Source organism: Mytilus galloprovincialis, chromosome 12 (assembly GCF_965363235.1).
Source record: "Mytilus galloprovincialis chromosome 12, xbMytGall1.hap1.1, whole genome shotgun sequence".
NCBI classification, from domain to species: domain Eukaryota; kingdom Metazoa; phylum Mollusca; class Bivalvia; order Mytilida; family Mytilidae; genus Mytilus; species Mytilus galloprovincialis.
This window is the reverse complement of record NC_134849.1, coordinates 72296748-72315964: the sequence shown is the minus strand read 5'-3', so window position 1 is coordinate 72315964 and position 19217 is coordinate 72296748. Positions and strand designations below refer to the sequence as shown.

The 19217-nt window shown below is 31.5% G+C and overlaps 1 protein-coding gene across 1 annotated transcript; it reads right to left on the bottom strand.

The window, feature by feature from the left end:
• Positions 1-8879: 8879 nt before the first annotated feature.
• Positions 8880-11317, bottom strand: LOC143053601 (cyclic GMP-AMP synthase-like receptor 2). Its single transcript, XM_076226395.1, has one exon. It carries the CDS (start codon positions 11116-11118, stop codon positions 10162-10164), a length of 957 nt encoding a protein of 318 aa, XP_076082510.1. The 5' UTR covers positions 11119-11317; the 3' UTR covers positions 8880-10161.
• Positions 11318-19217: the final 7900 nt, after the last annotated feature.

Below are 19217 nucleotides of genomic sequence, written 5' to 3'. Positions count from 1 at the left end.
TTTATTTGAAGGGATGACTTCAACTTTACCATTAACTGAATAAAAACAACTTTGTTATGACAATATTTATTGAAAAGTAATATTTCCTTAATTTATCTTCAAATTGCGACTTTATTTCCTACTATTAAATTCCTCCAATTTTGAATGAAGTGTTTATTTTTTATTGTCAATTCAAGACCATGAATAGCTTCAGATTTCCCTTTGGCGTCTCGAAGATGATGAGAACACAAAAATAACAGTACATGAGAGTAAACAATGTTCGGAATCACGATGGTTTTTGTGTTGTTTGATAATGTTGACAGTTCTGCTGGCAATAAATAAAATGGAGAGACAAAAAACACATTTTTGATGATAAGATGTTTACATGTCACTAATAAACCAACCACTCTCTTCGTTTTCTCGAGTAAAGTCTGTTCTTCCAAGCTATTTGTCGCTTGTAAAAATATTTTATCTGGTGTACTTTTAGATAAACAGTAGGTAACTATATCTATGCATTCTTTAAAACGCTTATGTTGATACATGAATGATGCAAGTAATAACCAATATGACAACGCATCGCAATATATTCCAAACCTGTAGCAACTAAATGTTATATCAAACTGTTTATACACAGATTTGTTTTGTTCTCTAATGTTATATAATTTCTGTGATTGTATGTAACAAATAGAAAATAAAGCTATAATGTATTTACATACTTCCAGGTCTGAACAACTTTGGAAGCATTTTATAGCTCGTATAACGTTTTTCAAAACATTACCAGTTATTTGATTTATTAATGATGTAGGATAAATGAGGCACGACAATGAAGAAGCTGTCAGTCCACATGCATCTAACCTATACTTTTCGAATGTTGAGGTTTGAAAAATGGAAGACCATGGTGTAGAAGATATCAGCCGAAGCGTAGACATTAACATAACTTGTTGGTCATCGGTAAATCTGTCTTCGAAAAGGTTGTTTTCTGGAATAAAATAGTGACTGCACATTTTATATTCTACACAGTATATCAGTCGCATTATACAATTAATGAAACAAGTGATAATTTTTTCTGGTTTCCATACAACAGGACCCAATTCCTCACATAACCAAAACATTATTGTTTTAACATTGTTTAGGGAAATATGAACAAATAAGATCGTTATGCTTAGGTTTCACTATATCTTTCAAAATAACTTTCAGCAAAGCATAGCACAGTAATTGTGTATGTGAAAAAGAATAAATTAATTGTTTTTCTGCCATAGAGAAAGATATACGCCATTCTAAATTCTCATTTAATGAGTTTTTATATCCAATAGGAACTAGTAAAACACCATTTTGCACAATTGACTTTACCTGCTCGTAATCTGGCCACGTTGATTGAGATCTGTTAATCTATGGTTGAGCTGATGCAATCCATGGTTTACATCGGAAACAAACCACACGATTTTAAACATCCCCTGGTAAAGACTGACACGGTCCATGTATTATCATATCCTCTGATAAAAAGTATTCCCTGAAAAGTTTACTTGAGATGTATGTTTCTTGTCCTAAAGTTTGAGAACATTGACCTATAACAGGAATGCATTTTGGTAAATTGTCATACAACTTCAATTTCGTAAATCCAGATGGTGTATGATCCAGTAAAATAAAGATTCTATTTGCAGCATACGTTGCATAATGAATACTTTCATAAACATGGACCATTTTTAAAACTATCATCCTATCGAAATCACCACCCTTAAGATCAATACCTTCTGCTTTACTACCACTGCTAATAAAGGTGAAGCCATCATTATCATTCATTACAAAATCCATAACCTTAAATGTGTTTTGTCTGGTTTTTACAATATCCTCTGCACCAATTATCCTACTAAGATAATGATAAAGTGTAAGTGAAAGTTCTTCTTTCGTACTCATTATTAATATCTAAAGAAATAAGAAAATAAAACAAATTATGAAACAATAAATATTAAGGTTGTACGAGACATATCGACCGTCAATCAAAAACTGGAGTACTGTTATTCCAATTTAAATGGATTTCAAAAAGAAATTGTACATCAGAAATTGAAAATTGTAAAAAATTTGGATAACATTTTATTTAAAATGGTTTTTGAGATAGATTACAATTTTGTCGATCAGCTTTTATCAATCAAATATTTGTAAATTCATGCAGTTCAAAACGGCTGTCCAAGACATGACAGGTGTGAATTTGATTGTAAATATTAGCCTTTCTATTTATTTTCAAAATTTAAGCGACTTCAAATTATCAAGAAGAAGCTCTATCATATTGGTTATTTTTTCCAATTCTATATAGTTTACTTAATATCACTTATATTCTGATATTGTGTCAATACTATCGATTTTTGGTATTCTACATTATTGTTTTTAAATTCCATGTAATCATTCATTCTTTTTAACATATATAATCACCGTGTATCATTGTACAGCGGAAATAGGTACTAACCAAGCGGGCGTGAGCAATTTTGATCTTACACGGTAACGAAAAATCTTTGTTTTGTTCACACAATATCAATGTGTACTTCAATCTAAAAATAATTGCTGTTTTAAGAAATGATTTGGTCGTAGGTTGATGATTATTGATGTCTCATTATTTTCCCAAAACAAGAGGGATTACCAAAAGCATGTGCAAATACTTGTAAGAGAAGTAGGCCCTCGTCTCATCCGATATAATTCTATATTCATTGCAACTCTTTTTCTGATAGAAGGTCAATGTGCGTGTGTTATAAGTATAGCTGTTTCAATAATTGGCATTGCAATCGTTCATACATATGTTATTATTCGATATTTTATCCCTAAAGTAGCGTTGTGTACGGTGTTTAGCTGACCAAATAAATCCTTATGTACGGTGCATAGTTAAGTTGTTGTACGCCGTACACAAAAACTTTTTTTCATACTCGTTTATTACCCAAACTAATGGGTAGTCACATGTAGGTTTATGATTGGTAACCATTACTGTTGCCCTGTATTAGGTTTAGTTCAGATAAAACATGTAAATGTCTCAACAACTGCATCGAAATTGAAAGTGGGTGTTGACCTTCACAACTATTTGCGCATGAACAAGTTAATTGTTCTTATTTGAATATCAAAGATGTTTTATGAATAGGAAAAAATCGATGCAAAAATTATTTGGGAGCAGGAATTTCAAATGTTGAGAAATGTTCATTGAATATTGATATTTGAAAAGTTTCCCACTTGCTTGATTTTTTTCAGTACGAATTATTTTCTTATAATGATACTCTTTTAATTTGCATTTAACATGTTTAATGATAAGCATGGTCAATATAATATAAATCGTGTTATGTTACATTAAAAAAACATATATGGCTATAATTTTGAAGAAAAAAACATGACATATTGCAAGATTTAAGTTCGACAATAAACAAACACTTAATATATCCTAAGAAAAACACGATTATATTCCTGACTTGAGATGTTCATGTTTAACGGGGACAGTGTGGTATGATTCTAATCGAAGAACAACACAGTTCATAATGCTGAAACTTTCATGCCACGAAAGTAATTGTGACAAAACAGTTATTTATAATTTTTCAAAAGTTTCCCTGTCGCTTGATTATTTTCAGTACAGAATACTTTCTTATAATGACTAATAAGTTAAGGAAGTGAAGAAACATTTTCCCCATAAAACATTGAAAGATTTCCCTTTTTCCTTTTGATAATATACATCTATTTAAAAAAGAGGGACGAAAGATACCAGAGGGACAGTCAAACTCATAAATCGAAAATAAACTGACAACGTCATGGTTAAAAACGAAAAAGAGAAACAGACAAATAATAGAACACATTACATAACATAGAAAACTAAAGAAAAAAGAAAGAACATAATGTATTGTGTGTTAAGTGTTCACACAATACACAAGTTGTCTATCTGTATATAACAGTTGTATTCACACTTTTTGTACACATGATATCATGTCGTGTAAGGATGATTCTGCTCAAACTCAAAATAAATAGGGTCATTCTTTTTCTGGTTTTCTACATTCAGTATAGATAGATGTTTAAAAAAATGTTGAAAAACAATATGGGTTAATGCGCTCTTTTTTTTCGGTATACTCATTTCAAATATTCAATATATGGCATAGTTGTGAAAAGCTAGAGAAACAGGTTTTGTATAAAAAAAAAAAGATGCCCAATATATTTTCAGTGTATAATATTTTATTGGTGGTAGAACAAGTATAATACATATCAGTGATACATTTTTTTTAAATATTTTTTTCTATAAAATCCATCAACAAATTGTGTTATTTTAGCAATTTAGTTAAAATTGAAAAAGTTGGTGAACACTCATGATTTCTTGTTCTTTTCTAAAAATAAACATCTTCGTAAACAAAATATATCCCAACAATATTTTCAGAATATCTTCCTCATACATTTGTCATTAATTTCCGAGAAATAAATATATCATCATGCACTTTTTTTAGCTAGACGTTGACATCAACAAAACAGTACGGGAAAATTCCTGATTGTTCTCTATTTTCTTAAAATTAACATTTATTCTACAAATACAGCTTCACAATATTTTCAGAATATCTTCCTCATAAATTTGTCATTTATTTCCAAGAAAAAAAATATGTCATCATGCGCTTTATTTTTAGCTGAACGCTGAAAACAAATAAAAGTACGGGAAAATGGCTGATTGTTCTCTATTTTCTTAGAATAAACTTTTTTTTTGAAAATACAATTTCACAAAATTTTCAGAAAATCTTGTTTATACATATTTTTTAATTTTCAAGTTTAAAAAATATACAACCATGCGCTTTATTTACAAATGGACGCCAAAAAAAAAAAGAAAAAAAATAGAAAGAAATGCTTGATTTTTCTCTAGTTTATTAAAATATACCTATTGATTTTATTTAAATTTCACAAAAAGTTCTCTCAGAAACTTTCTAAATGCATTTTCCCTAAAATTTGAATAAGAAGAAAAGATCATCATGTGCTTTTTTTTGTTAAGCTAGAGCTAAAATAACACAAAAAGAAGAAAAAAAGGCAAACAGACAAATAATATTACACAAGACACAACATAGAAAACTAAAGAGTAAGCAACACGAACCCCATCAAAACAGGGGTGATTTCAGGGGCATAGAAAGCTTAAGCAGATCCTGCTCCACGTGTAGCACCCGTCGTGGTGCTCATATTAATACAAACCCGGTAAATAGTCTTATCCAGTACGTCATAATCGTGAAGAGGGAACGGGATTGCAGTCACGACAAAACGAGCATATCCGATATTATCAGTGAAACGGATATACTATAACAGTTAATCAACTCGTGATGGCGTCCGTAAAATTTACGAAATGTTGATTTCAACTTCACCATTTGAAACTCTTGGTTTGATAGCTTTCTTTAGTAGTCGACCTAATGTAACACTAGCCTGTCAATACTGTGGTTTTGTGCCGAATTCCGCACTTGGTAGGTGACTCGACTCAAATCTTAATTGACTATTGGTTTTCTTACCAAAGATCAGTGATTTTAACCGGGCGTTCCACTTTCCTCGATCAATTCAAAATGACCGCCAAGGAATATAACACTAGTGTTGAAAGTGCATTTAACATCAATCAATCAATCAGCTAAATTAAATTATCATATCTATCATGAATAGCTGTTTAATTAACCCTGAAATGATCATGATGATGGTATAATTAACTGTTCATGTGTTTTCAGAAGATTGAAAACAACATTATAGAAACTTTGTATGAAACCTTTTATCGCCTATGAGGATAAAAGCGTGGAACATATACTATTTTCATCGGCATTTTTATTATGAATTGAGTAGAAATTCTATTTACGTTGAACCTTGATTTCGATGCTTTTTTTTTAAATACGGCTTAAGAGCTCATAAGACATTCGCATTTTGTTGGACACTTAAATATGGTTCGACTGTATCTAATCTTTACAATTTATCACTTTGAATATCATTCTTGTCAAATTTGTTGTGCCACAGAATTCATAACTTCTCTAACCGGACCATGGACCTAGCGAAAGATGTTTTGTTAGGTGATGGTAAAGATACCACGCTTATAATGTTGTGGTCAACTACTTAATTATATTATCTAAAAAATCCCTGTATACAGGAACACGTCGGCGAACAAAGAGGCACAACACGTTTCATTCTAAATACTGGTACTTTCTTACGTATGATATGGCCCTTGCTTGTTTTTACTTTGTTCGTCCTTTTATACACAAAACATTTTATATTTTGACAATCCACAAAGCCATGTTTTCTCTGATTATTATTGACGTCTTTACACTAAATGCATTTGATGAAGGATGAGTAATGATTGATATTTTAGTCTTAGATGCATTTTTTTAGTTGTTGCTATTTGTTTTGACCTAGTTATCAGTAATTGTGAAACAATTATCAATTTTGAAATACTAAGTCTCAGGAATAGATTACTTTAGCTATATTTGGCAAAAAATTTGGGAATTTTTGTCGTCAATGATCTTCAACTTCGTTCTTTATTTGGCCTTTTTATCTTTTTTGGATTCGAGCGTTACTAATGAGTCTTTTGTAGACGAAACACGCGTCTGGCGTAAATACAAAATTAAATCCTGGTATATATGGTGAGTTTATTAATATTTCTGTATAGGCTAGAAAAATCTAAACTTTGAACATGATTCAAAAGAACCAAATCTAAAATTACCATGGAATTTATTAGATACTTGTACTTCGAGCAAATTTAGGACACTTAAAAGAGGGACAAATGATACTAAAGGGACAGTCAAACTCATAAATCTAAAACAAACTGACAACGCCTAGCAAAAAATGAAAAAGACAAACAGAAAAACAATGGTACACATGACACAACATAGAAAACGAAAGAATAAACAACACGAACCCCACCAAAAACTAGGGGTGATCTCAGGTGCTCCGAAAGGGTAAGCAGATCCTGCTCCACATGTGACACCCGTCGTGTTGCTTATGTGATTACAAATCCGGTAAATAGTCTAATTCGGTAGGTCACATTCATGAAAGGGAAGGGGATTGTAGTTACGACGTAAGGAACATATCCGATATCATTTGTGAAACGGTTATTCCATAACGGTCAACCAACTCGTGATGGCGTCCGTAAAATTTACGAAGGGATGATTTCAACTTCACCATTTGGAACTCTTGGTTTAATAGCTTCCTTGTGAGCAGTAACCCTCTATCAAGAAAATCATGATAGGAAATGCAAGCACGGGAATATCGTATCAATTGGGAGATATATACCCCGTATGCAGGTGCTGCTGGAATGTTGCTACTTAGAAATGGAAAGTTCACAATTGGAAAGCTGAAATCATCTCTTTTGTCGTAAAGTTTTGTTTTCAACCGACCCTCATTGTCAATTTCTAGATGTAAGTCAAGATATGAAGCCGACTTAACTGTATCTGTAGTATCCTTTATCTCCAATTCGATGGGATAGATGCGTTCCACATAGTCACCAAATTTTGAATTGTTTAGTGAAAGAACGTCATCTATATAGCGGAAAGTAGAGTTAAAGGATATTGCTAACTTCTTATCTTTCTTCCTAAGAAGTTCCTGCATGAAGTCAGCCTCATAATAATAAAGAAACAAGTCGGCAAGTAGAGGGGCACAGTTTGTTCCCATTGGGATGCCGACAGTCTGTTGAAAAACACGTCCTCCGAAGGTTACAAATATGTTGTCAATCAAGAAATCAAGCATCTTGATAATATCGGTTTCAGAGAATTTTTTGTTTGAATCAGAGTGATTCTTTAGAAAGTATGATTTATCTTATTCCACTATTTTCCTTGTTTTGTTATATAAACATTATTGCATAACTCATTCGAAGAGTTGTCCGGATGAAAACTACAAGCTCGATCAATTCAGATAAACAGTCTAACGATATAGTTAGCCATTTACAACATAACCAAACAAATCCATATATAAAAGAGGGACGAAAGATACCAGAGGGACAGTCAAACTCATATATTTAAATCGTAATGTGAGTATACACTTTTGAATTGTGACAGCAATCAAACAAATAACTAATGACAGATAGGAGTCAATTTACGTTATACATTGTACAATATAAGCAATGGTCTGTACATCTTGCCATGCACTAAATCGTCATGAGTCTATGTAAGTTGTAAAGTACAATAAATAAATTAAAAAAAGACAATTTAAGATATTGGATACTGGTGACCTTCCAGACTTAGAACAGGCACTGAAATTGTGACGGGTGTAAATGTTTTTTGCATACTAGAAATTGGTTGATTCTTAATTATTTACAATAGAAAAATCACTTTTTGTTATTTTTTAACTTCCCTTCTTGAACATTGTTTTAATCAATGAATTGCCGATGTTCATGGTTCATACATTACTATCCAATATCATGAATCGATGGAATAACTTTTCAGAATCCAGTAACTCAATACAATTTAAAATACAACAAAGACATAAAAGGAAGGCGGAAGATACCGAAGGAATATTCAAACGCATGCGTCATTGACAAACCGGTAATTAAAAAACTCAAAGAACATGAAACAACGAAAAGACAAACAGAAATACAAAATATAATATTCAGTCGATGTCGTTTGTTGATGTGGTTCATAAGTGTTTATCAATTCTCGTATAGATTTGACCGAAGTTTTCCTGTTTGAATGGGCTATTCACTAGTCATTTTTTGGGACCCTTTAAAAATATAGCTTGCTAATCGCTGTGAGTCAGGATCCGTGTTGAAAACCGTACTTTGACTTATAATGGTTCACTTTTACAAATTTTGACTTAGATGGAGAGTTGTCGAATTGGAATTGATACCACATCTTCTTATATCTAAACATTCAAACAAGAAGATTAATGACAGAACAACACGAAACCACATAAAACTGGGTCTTATATCAGGTGCTCTGTAATAAAACTACCTATCATGATGTTGAATCTTTCTGTTTTATTTTGGAAACAAATCATCGTTTTATAAAATTACAGTATTTGATCATGTCTTTCATACACATTGTAATACATTTTCTACGTAGTCATTGCTGGATGGACATAACTACATGCATTCACTAATTATTAATAGGCAAATATTCTAGATTTACAAATACGTTAATGTTTCTGTCAGCATTCTGTTAGCAAGGCATTTTATACACATGAAAAACTTCTATTTTGTTTTACAGTAATATGCAATTAGAAAATTGAATTGAAAAAACCAACAATTAAACAAAATTTGGATAAGAAATGTCTTTTCTTGGCCTTTTGATATTCTGTAATCATCAAATCGTCTTAATGTATGAAAAGTGAATCTTGCTATACATCAATGTGATTTTTATAACTTTTACAATTTGTTTTTAATTATATCAAGGCATTCATTACTGACTTCAAAATCTCCTTGAATAAAGTATATTTCTCTTATTGTTAATTCAAGATCATGAAGAGCATTTTGTTTTCCAACGTCATCTCGAAGATAATGAAAACATAAAAATAATAACACATTACAGTAAACAACAGGGGGGATCATGATGTTTTCAGTGTTTTGTGATAATGTTATCAGTTCTCGTGGCAATAAATTAAATGGGTAGTTGAAGACTAAGTATTGAATAATAAAATGTTTACACGTCAATAACAAACCAACTGCCTGCTTCATTCTCTGGAACACCGTGTGGTCTTTTAAACTATTTGAAAAGCTTAAAATTATTACATCTGGTGTACATTCAGATAAACAGAAGTTGATAATATATGAACACTCTTTAAAACGTTTACATTGATACATAAAGGATGCCAACAATAACCAAGAACATAATGTATCGGTGAATAAACCAATAAAACAATCCTGAAACAACCTAATGTTATATTGTTTTGTCTGTAGAAATATTTGTTACTGCTTGTCAAATTCGATAAGTTACAACATTGCATATATCTATTTGACGCCAAAGATAAGACGTACTGAAACAATTTCTTATTTGAGAATTCAGTACAAAGCATTATAGCACGTTTTAAATAATGTACGTTTTCCCTACTGATGCCACTAATCTTTATATTTAAATGAAAAAGACATGACAATTCAGAGGTTTTCAGTTCAAGCACACGTGAGTTGATGGAGTTCAACTTATATTCTTGAAAGGTAGACGTATTAAAAATTGAAGTCGATGGTGAAGAATATATAATCCTCAGCGTCTCCAGTAATACTGCTTTTTGATCATCATCATATCAATTCCCAAAAAGGTTGTTGTCCGGGATGAAATAATGTAGACATATTTTATGTTCTACACAGTAAATAAGTCGTCTTAAACAGTCCATAAAACACAAGGTTATTTTCCGTGGTTCCCAGTCTAGAGGATTTGTCTCTTCACATAACCAAAACATTATTGTTTTTATAAAATATGAACAAATGAGATCCCCACATTTTGGTTTAATAATGTCTTTCAAAATTACCTTTAGTAGCCCATAGCATAATAATTGAGTGTGAGTAAAAGAATAAACCAATTGTTTTTCTGCCATGGAAAATGAGATCCGCCATTCTAAGTCCTCGCTTTGTGAGCTTTTGCAACCAATAGGAACAAATAAAACTCCATATTGAACTATTGAAGTAACAAGTTTGTTATCTGGCCAAATAGATCTTGGTCTATATATCCACTGCTGAGCTGATGTTATCCATTGTTTACTTCGGAAACAACTTACATCATCATACAAATCACCTGGTAGAGAAATGCAAGGACCATGAATAACCATATCAGGAAATAAAAGGAATTCCCGGAATAGTTTGCTTGAGATGAATGTTTCCTGTCCTAAAGTTTCGACCCAATGATTTATAAAAATTATGTTCTTCTGCGTTTCGTTATACAACTTTAATTTCGTAAACCCAAGTTTTGTGTCATTTGTTTCCATTAAAAGAGGCACTTTGACTTCTGCATCTCTCTCGTTATTCATGTTCTCATATACACGGAAAGCTTCATAAACAACCATCTGATCGTAATCACTACCTCTGAGGTCCAATCCTTCTGCTTTACTACCACTACTTATGAAGGTAATGCGATTAGTATCCTTCAGTACAAATTCCATAACCTTAAATATGTTACGTCTTAATTCAACGACATCTTCTGAGCCAATTATGCTACATACGTAATGGTAAAACTTAAGTGAAATTTCTTCTTCTGCATAATTCATATTGACAGCAAATCTAAAAAATCAAAAGTTAATAACCATGCAATAGACAATTGTCATATCACCAACTCCGGATTTTATTACTATTCAACAGATTATCTACTCTGTGGGCAAGACATTCTGGTACTCGGTCAAGTAAGAGCAACCAAAAAAAGTAGAATGAATCTTATAATTTATGCAATTTAGGTGGAAAGATTACTGTTTTCAGATAATTTTAACAGTTAACTTTGCCCTAAAATTATACTGATTGTAAGCTTGATTTTTCTTTTCCTCTGGTTGCTCTTGCTCGACCGAGTACCAGTATGTCATACATTAGAGTAGGCTATCTGTCGACACAATATAAACCTAAGAGACAAAAGTCGGTAATATGAAAATAGTCTATAGCAGTTGTACGTTGTACCTGATCTTACAACTTACCGTCCTCAATACACAATTTTTTTTATTAAAATTGTATTACAGCAACTTACATGTTATCAGTGTCAAATACATATATAAAATATATGTCTAGATATGGCAATTATATTTTCGTAAACGTTGATGCTCGTAAACGTTTCATTGAGGTAGCTAAAGAAATCAATGCATCTTTGAAGGAAAGAAAAATATTTCCAAATCCAGATATGAATGGACAGCTAGAAAATGCCGTTTATAAAAAAAATAGATTTCAAAGTATTTTTGCTGTACAAGGTATCTCCCGATCCTGACCAAAACAGATTTACCTTTTCCCCTATTGATCAAGACTTTGTTATAAACGACAAGTACACACCCGTGATATCGCGGGTCCGTGACTGAATTAAAGTGTATAACTATGCCTAACTTAAAGCCTTATTTTAGTAATTGGTATTGTCATCTGATAAAGTCATGTCGATTATAAGATACAGAATTTTCTCTGCTTACAAATCTTTCTGTTTGAACCCGTCGACCTGGAACTTATCAATTATTGGAAATATTAATTATTTGGAAAACAAAAGGTCCAGGCTATCCCGGAATGGGATATTTTTTAATCAACAGCATTGTCCTATATTAGTTATCTTAGAAAGTCTTGCTGATTGCTGAATAAAGCTACAATAGGGAACAATTTGACAATGATTGAATTTAGTAGTGTCAGCTCTTTGATTATGACCCGTGTATATAGCAAAATCCTAAATACACCGTTTGGTGGTGCGCCTGTCAAATGCGGAACGTACAGATAAGGTAATAGCTAACATGTGAATATACTATTAGTATCGGTATCGGATTAGACCCGGAACTTGTTAATTATTGGCAATATTAATTATGTGGAAAACAAAAGGGTCTGGAGTGGTGTAATTTTTAATCTACACCATTGTCCTATATTAATTATATATAGAGTTGAATTCTTTGATTTGTCGTTTTTACCCGATGACGGCTGACAAATTGGACTTCATAATTTTAGTATTATAGATATGCTTAACATAAATGTTTAAAAAAAAAACTATTGGATTAGATGGTAGTTTATCTAAAGTACTACGTTTTGCTAACCTGCAATTGTAAAACCGCTAACATATATTGTTAATTTATCATTATTTTCATAAACCATCCCTGAAAGCTTTAATGAAGCTCAAGTTGATCTATTTTTCTTTTTTATTTTCTTTTTTACCGGCCTTTTCTAAACACTATTCACATGCCATATAAGTTCAATTACATGTAGTACAGTACTTTGATAATATCTTCTAACACTTTTTTGGTAGCTTTTATATTGGGCTTCGGATGTCAGTCAACTATATTAAGTGATTAAAGATTGGAAAGTAAGCCCGGGACCAAAATAAATGCATTGCAGCTACCTCGATAAACTTCTCAAAACGTTTGACTATCTTCTCCATGACTTTCTGCCACTTAAACAAAAAGCTTATGGTCTTTAAAAGTCATTACTTGATACGTTATATAGTTATTTAACAAACAGAAAACAGTGTGTAAACATAAAAAACAATTTAAGTGGTATTCTTGGCATATTTAAAAGGGTCTCATAAGGTTTTTTTTTTTAAATGTTTTTATATAATTTTGTTGATGGCATTTCAAGTTATTTCTCTTGGCAAATAAAATAAGATAAATATATTGTGCTTCATTTGAATTGAATTTCCATTTCATGTAAGCATGAGGTTACACTTTTTGGAGCTATGCTTGATTTTAGATTAAAATTCAATTTATATATTTCAAATGTTATAATAAATAAAAAATAGAAAAGGCCTTAATTTACTTCCCAATTAGAATAGAACTATGATATCTTTTAACAAATTTAAGAATTTTTTTTTTTATTTATGCTTTTTATTATGTTATTTTTGATGATATATCAGTGATTGCTGTTTCCATTGTTCAATGACTATAGGGGTGTTTACCGCATTACTTTAATCATATTTACATACTTTTCTATTTTCTATTGATTAGTATTTGACTAAAGTTGCATGATTTTTTGTATGATAATCGTTTAAAGATATCACCAGTGCTCATATTTTATCTGTTACTAGGTTTTGCATCCCACACAACCAGGTTCAACCTACCTTTTTTTTTCTTTGAAAAATGTCCTGTCCCAAGTCATGAATATGGTCATTGTTATATTATAGTTCGTTTCTGAGTGTATTAAATTTTAACGTTGTGTGTCTTTTGTGTCGTTTGTTTCCTCTTATATTTGAGTGTGAATACACATTGTTGTAAGAGTCGTGTGACGGTACTTTTCTATCCCAAATTCATGTATTTAGTTTTGATGTTGCATTTGTTATTCTCATCGGATTTTGTCAAATGCTTAGTTCGTTTCTGTGTGTGTTACATTTTAATGGTGTATCGTCATTCTCTTACATTTAATGAGTTTCTCTCGGTTTTGGTTTGTGATCCGGATTTGTTTTTTTTTTTTCTATCGATTTATGAGTTTTGAACATCGGTATACTACTGTTGCCTTTATTTACTATGTTCATATACGCCGACTTAATAAAATTTACAAAACCTACCTAACTTTCTTATCTTAAAATTGTAACTTTTATAAATTCCTTGGTTTTTAATATTTGACTCCCATTCGCAGAATTAAAATCTTTACAAAAACTTTTTCGGCGATGCAAATGCTTTTCAGATAGGTCTATTTTTACTTTAAACGTTCATAAGGTTGACAAAATCCAGATAAGAGCCTCGAACACACGAAAATTTTTAATTGGTATACATTTTCGACTGCTATGTAGAAATATGTTTTTAGAATAATTATTACAATGATACCTCAATGCATTGGCTCTAAAATATAACTTTCGTGCAAATAGCTGTTTTTGTGCAAATCTTGGTGTCTTTTTCGTAATTATTTGACAAATAATCATTTGAAAAACCTAGCCATATTCATATTACCTTAACTTAATCTAAGCGTTAAGTTCTGTTGATTAAGAACACGTGTATTACAAAACAATATGTATTTGAAAAATACCGACAACCTTGCCAAACTCGCCTTAAAAATAAATCCTGGAGATGTTTTAGATAGTGCGTTGTGACTGAATCTTTATAATAAATGCGGAGACAGTGTAAACAACGAATTAAAATAACTTCTGTAAATTGTTGACAGGGTAACATTTACTAAAACGTCACCTGAATGTACAGAACAGGTACAGAACATGTAAATAAACTCATCATAGATACCAGGATTGAAATTTTGTATACTAGACGTGCGTTTCATCTTCAAGATATTTATCCGTGGTGATTATATCAAAAAAGTTCTAAAAGCGAAATGACTAAAGCTAGAGTTAATATTACTTTATATTTTTGAAATTTGCGGTGAAATACACGAGATTATGAAAGGTAAAAAGTTCTTTTTACGATGTAAGAAACTGTGAAAAAGAATTAAAAAATAGATGAGTGTGGAAAATGAGATTCAGTTATTCACTGTAACGTGTAAAATCTGTAAACAAATATGGCCAACCGAAAGTGCCTACGAAGGTTACACAACAGAATCAAACGTAAAAATGTTAAAAAAAATATAAAGACTGAAACTGCTGCAGCAATATTAATTAGTACATCAGGCATCCAAAATGAACTTAATACTTTGATTAAATTATTTTCAAATTATTGATGAGCGATTTAAGCATTTAATAAAAGCGAAATGTTACATCACTATTTTACTTTGATAAACATGATTAACAATTGAACAAAACAAAATTATACTGTATTTGTTCTTATATCTCTTACCTAATACCCCTTTAATCATTTGAATGAATCATGAATTAGTTATGTACTTACTTAATTTTTACGCCGGAATATATCAGAAATAATCAAATTACTGACGATTTATGTGTATGTACAAGAAAGTAAATACAACATTGACAACACGATACAAAGGGAGATAAATCTATTTCAGCCATAGTCAATAGCCCGTTAGGAGCGACACCAAAAGATCAATGAAGGATAAAAAACGTAATTCAAATAGTTTGGGGTTGGGTTCAAAATTGCTGAAAGTTTTGTTTAATTGACATCGATTTTACATATATCCTTATTGGTCTATCAAATTAAGTTAACTGTGGAGGTAGGGGGTCAGTGAAAAACTATATCAATTACGTTTTTTTTAGCCTACTTTGAACTTTTATTTGATTTCGTCCCTTACAAAATGAATAGAACGTCAAGCACACAAAGATATGAGATTATAAAATATTAAGAGTTCTTTTAGGTTTTTAATCACAATTGAAACCTGCATTATGTCGACTTTAACTTTGTAATGTGACGTAATTTTACATGTTGACAAAATATTTAAGAGGGCTGAAAAGGGGATAAAACAGAACAATGACCCTTAATTGGGGCGTTTTCAATTTAAAACTACGCTATTAATTAATACACATTAATAAATTATTATTTTAACTACATTTTAAACAATGACCTTGTAAAGGCAAGTACAGTTAATTCATAGCTATCCGTAATTCAAGTGTAGTTTTCAGGCATGGTATAAATGTGAAATTCCAAGCTTACGGTGATTATTTTCCTCACTTTGTAGACCTTGTAGGAAACATGAATAACATATAATAGCTGATGTCAATTAAACAAAACTTTCAGCAATTTTGAACCCACCCCCAAACTATTTGAATTACGTTAAATTAATTTTAAACCTTGTGCCTTGACTTGGTACAGGACATTTTTTTAAAGAATGTCAAACCTCCCACTTTATGGCAATGATAAATATAACATTAAAATGACAACATAACGTTACAGGACTACAATACAAATAAATAGGAGAACATATTAGACAAAGAAACACATGAATAATAGTTAACAAAAGGCACCAGGTTTAAAATTCAATACGCCAAAAGCGCGCTTCTTCCACACAAGACTTGCCAGTGACGCCCAGATATAAAAGTTCGAAGGTCAAAACAGTACAAATTTGTACAGCACTGAGGATCAAAAGTTCAAAAAGGTTGTGTCAAATACGGCTAGGGTTTTCTGCTTGGGATAAGAACATCCTTATTATTTAGAACAATTAATGATATTGCAAACAGTAAATTTTATCAAATGAATATAAAAGATATACATACTTTCCAACCACAGCTTAGGTAACGTGTCAAAAAATATATATATCATAGATTCAAAATTCGGAATTCTGAAAAAAAAGTATAGTATGATAACTCTCCGATTTTTAGGTAAACAAGCGATAATTCTTTCTCTGAAGTTGAAAAGTGAAAAAGTACTGTCTTTCGCGTCTTTAACTGACATCAGATTAACTTGCTATACGTTGAAATCAATCATCGATTTCAGCAATTGGAAATAAAGACACTTTTTAGATAAATAAATAAACAAGGATTAAACCATAGTAATGATAGTGTAACATATACTGAGCCAAAAAGTTTAGCAACCCTTTTTTCAATTTATTTTTTTCTTGTTTCTGCCAAGATTTTTTCAACATCATTGATATAATACTGAGGTCTATCTGTGATTTTAAACGGTCGTACTTTTTTCCGGGAGATTGACTTCGCGCCATTCAAGCTTTGCGCGTGTATTTTATGTTTTACCTTCTGTACCTGTACTTTTAAAAATTTTGTTTTTCACTAACGTTCAGAGACGCACCATTGGTAAGAAAAAACATAAACATTAAAAAAATTTGCATGGAGGCGTCAATCTGGCATCCACGAACATGACCGTTTGAAAGCTCCTTGAATGGTTGATACCGGAATGAGTGTTGCCGACGTCGCGGCTCGATTTAATGTGCATAAGTCAACAGTTTATGAGGGAAGAGTACTACCTGCGCTTAACGTCAACATGTGACAAGTTTATTCCGGCCACAAGAGTATTGCATATGCTTAGGGCAGCTACTGGAGTAGTTGTCAATCCTTCATCAATACACGTGGAGCATAAATAAGAAATTGAATTTGAATAACACTATACTCATTTCCGTATTTTGAACCTAATGCCCTCCATACAAAGAAATTTCTAGTGCATGTTGCTTCTGACATGTCATAATTTCATTTTGTAATTACAGTCAAACCTGATTAAACCGGACCCTGAATAAACCGGTTTCTTGTCCATTCCGGCCGAAAATGAAAGTACCATTTTTTCCCCTTCAGAGTCTTTGTTAAAATACACTTTATAAACCGGACCCTGTGTATTCCGAATTCCGGGCTTATTATGCAGTCTCAATACTCTTAATTACATTAATTATTACCTGTCAAAACCGGTTTGTCTAATTAATTTCAAAATCGATATGCAATGAAAACGTATTTAGCACATACTTACAACTTCTCGTCCAATCAAATTGCTTGAATTTGCTTCTAATTTTCATAGTACATACTTTTCCGTGTACTAAGTAACTACGCATGAATGACCACAAGGGTAAGATTTCATTGTATTGTAATCAAGATATTAGAACAAAAATTGCTACTGGCTATTTTGAAATAAATGATGTTCCAAATTTAACTAAATAGTTTGTAATTAGTTTTCAAACAGATTTTTAACATCCTACTAATCAATCTTTTGATCTAAATTTTGTTTTGACAATTAAAAAAGTTTCTTCATTTAAATAAAGAGTAATAATAATGGTGCTTTATACCTTGATTAAAGTACAACTCAATCTAAAATTTGTAATCCTTTATCTTCCATGCAATTACTTTGTACACAAAAAGAGTCAACCATGAATCTTTTGAAGGGAAATTATTAATAAAGCAATTTGATATATTTAGTCATAAATTGGTCGATAATTGGTTGCCTAATGTCCAGTGACAAATATTTCATGCATATAAACTATCTACTAGACTACCTATGGGTACATACCAGGGGCAGATCCAGCCATTTTTTAAAGGTGTTTCAGCCAAAGATGTGGGAGGGGGATCCAACTGTTTGTACTCATTCAAAAGCTAGTTTTAGGTTTTATGTGAAATTAAAAAAATGTTTTCAAGAATGGTAAGCTTTCACTGCAATTTAAGAATTGTCTGCTCTTGGTCAATTCATTTTGTCATCTTACCATGTAAATAAGTACATGTATAGTAAAACAACGCTTCGTTCATATCAATAAACATACTTACACCAGCAGCTACCTTCTTTACATTTTAAAGTCAAGGGCCTTTTGAAATCCCATTTTTACAATGATATTATAATGAGTAGATTTACAAAACTACGTAAATGAGCTACATCCAGTCAGCCAAAACATATCAATAGACTAATTACAGAATTATACTCAAGTTGTAAATATGTGCTAAATTGGATATTGTATAGAAAGGTATATACTATGAAAATAAGAGCTTGGGGCAAAGCCCCTCGCTCTAATTTTCATAGTATATATATACCTTTCTATACAATAACCGAGACTTATTTATACAATATGGCTTTTCAGGATAATCAATTAGTCAGGTGTTAAACTGTGAACTGACAATCGTACAGGAGTGAGCTGTATTATTTATTAAAACATTATAAACGTGTCAATTAAACAAAAAGACACATTGAATATATCTCGGATTGAACTTACGTTGTAACTTGGATGAACAAATTTTAAAAATCGCGGAGTAAGAAATTTACATCGTGATTTCGAAATCCTGGGTTCCCTGTTGTGAACCCCTAAACACATGACCTTGATAATGAAAAACATCCGGATGGCAACAATCAATGGGTATTGTACACTGTACGACAACGTTTCGATAGTGATGAAA

What these genes read in the sequence shown, in the direction of transcription:
- LOC143053601 (XM_076226395.1), bottom strand. Translation starts at nt 11,118, where the DNA reads ATGAATTATGCAGAAGAAGAAATTTCACTTAAGTTTTACCATTACGTA.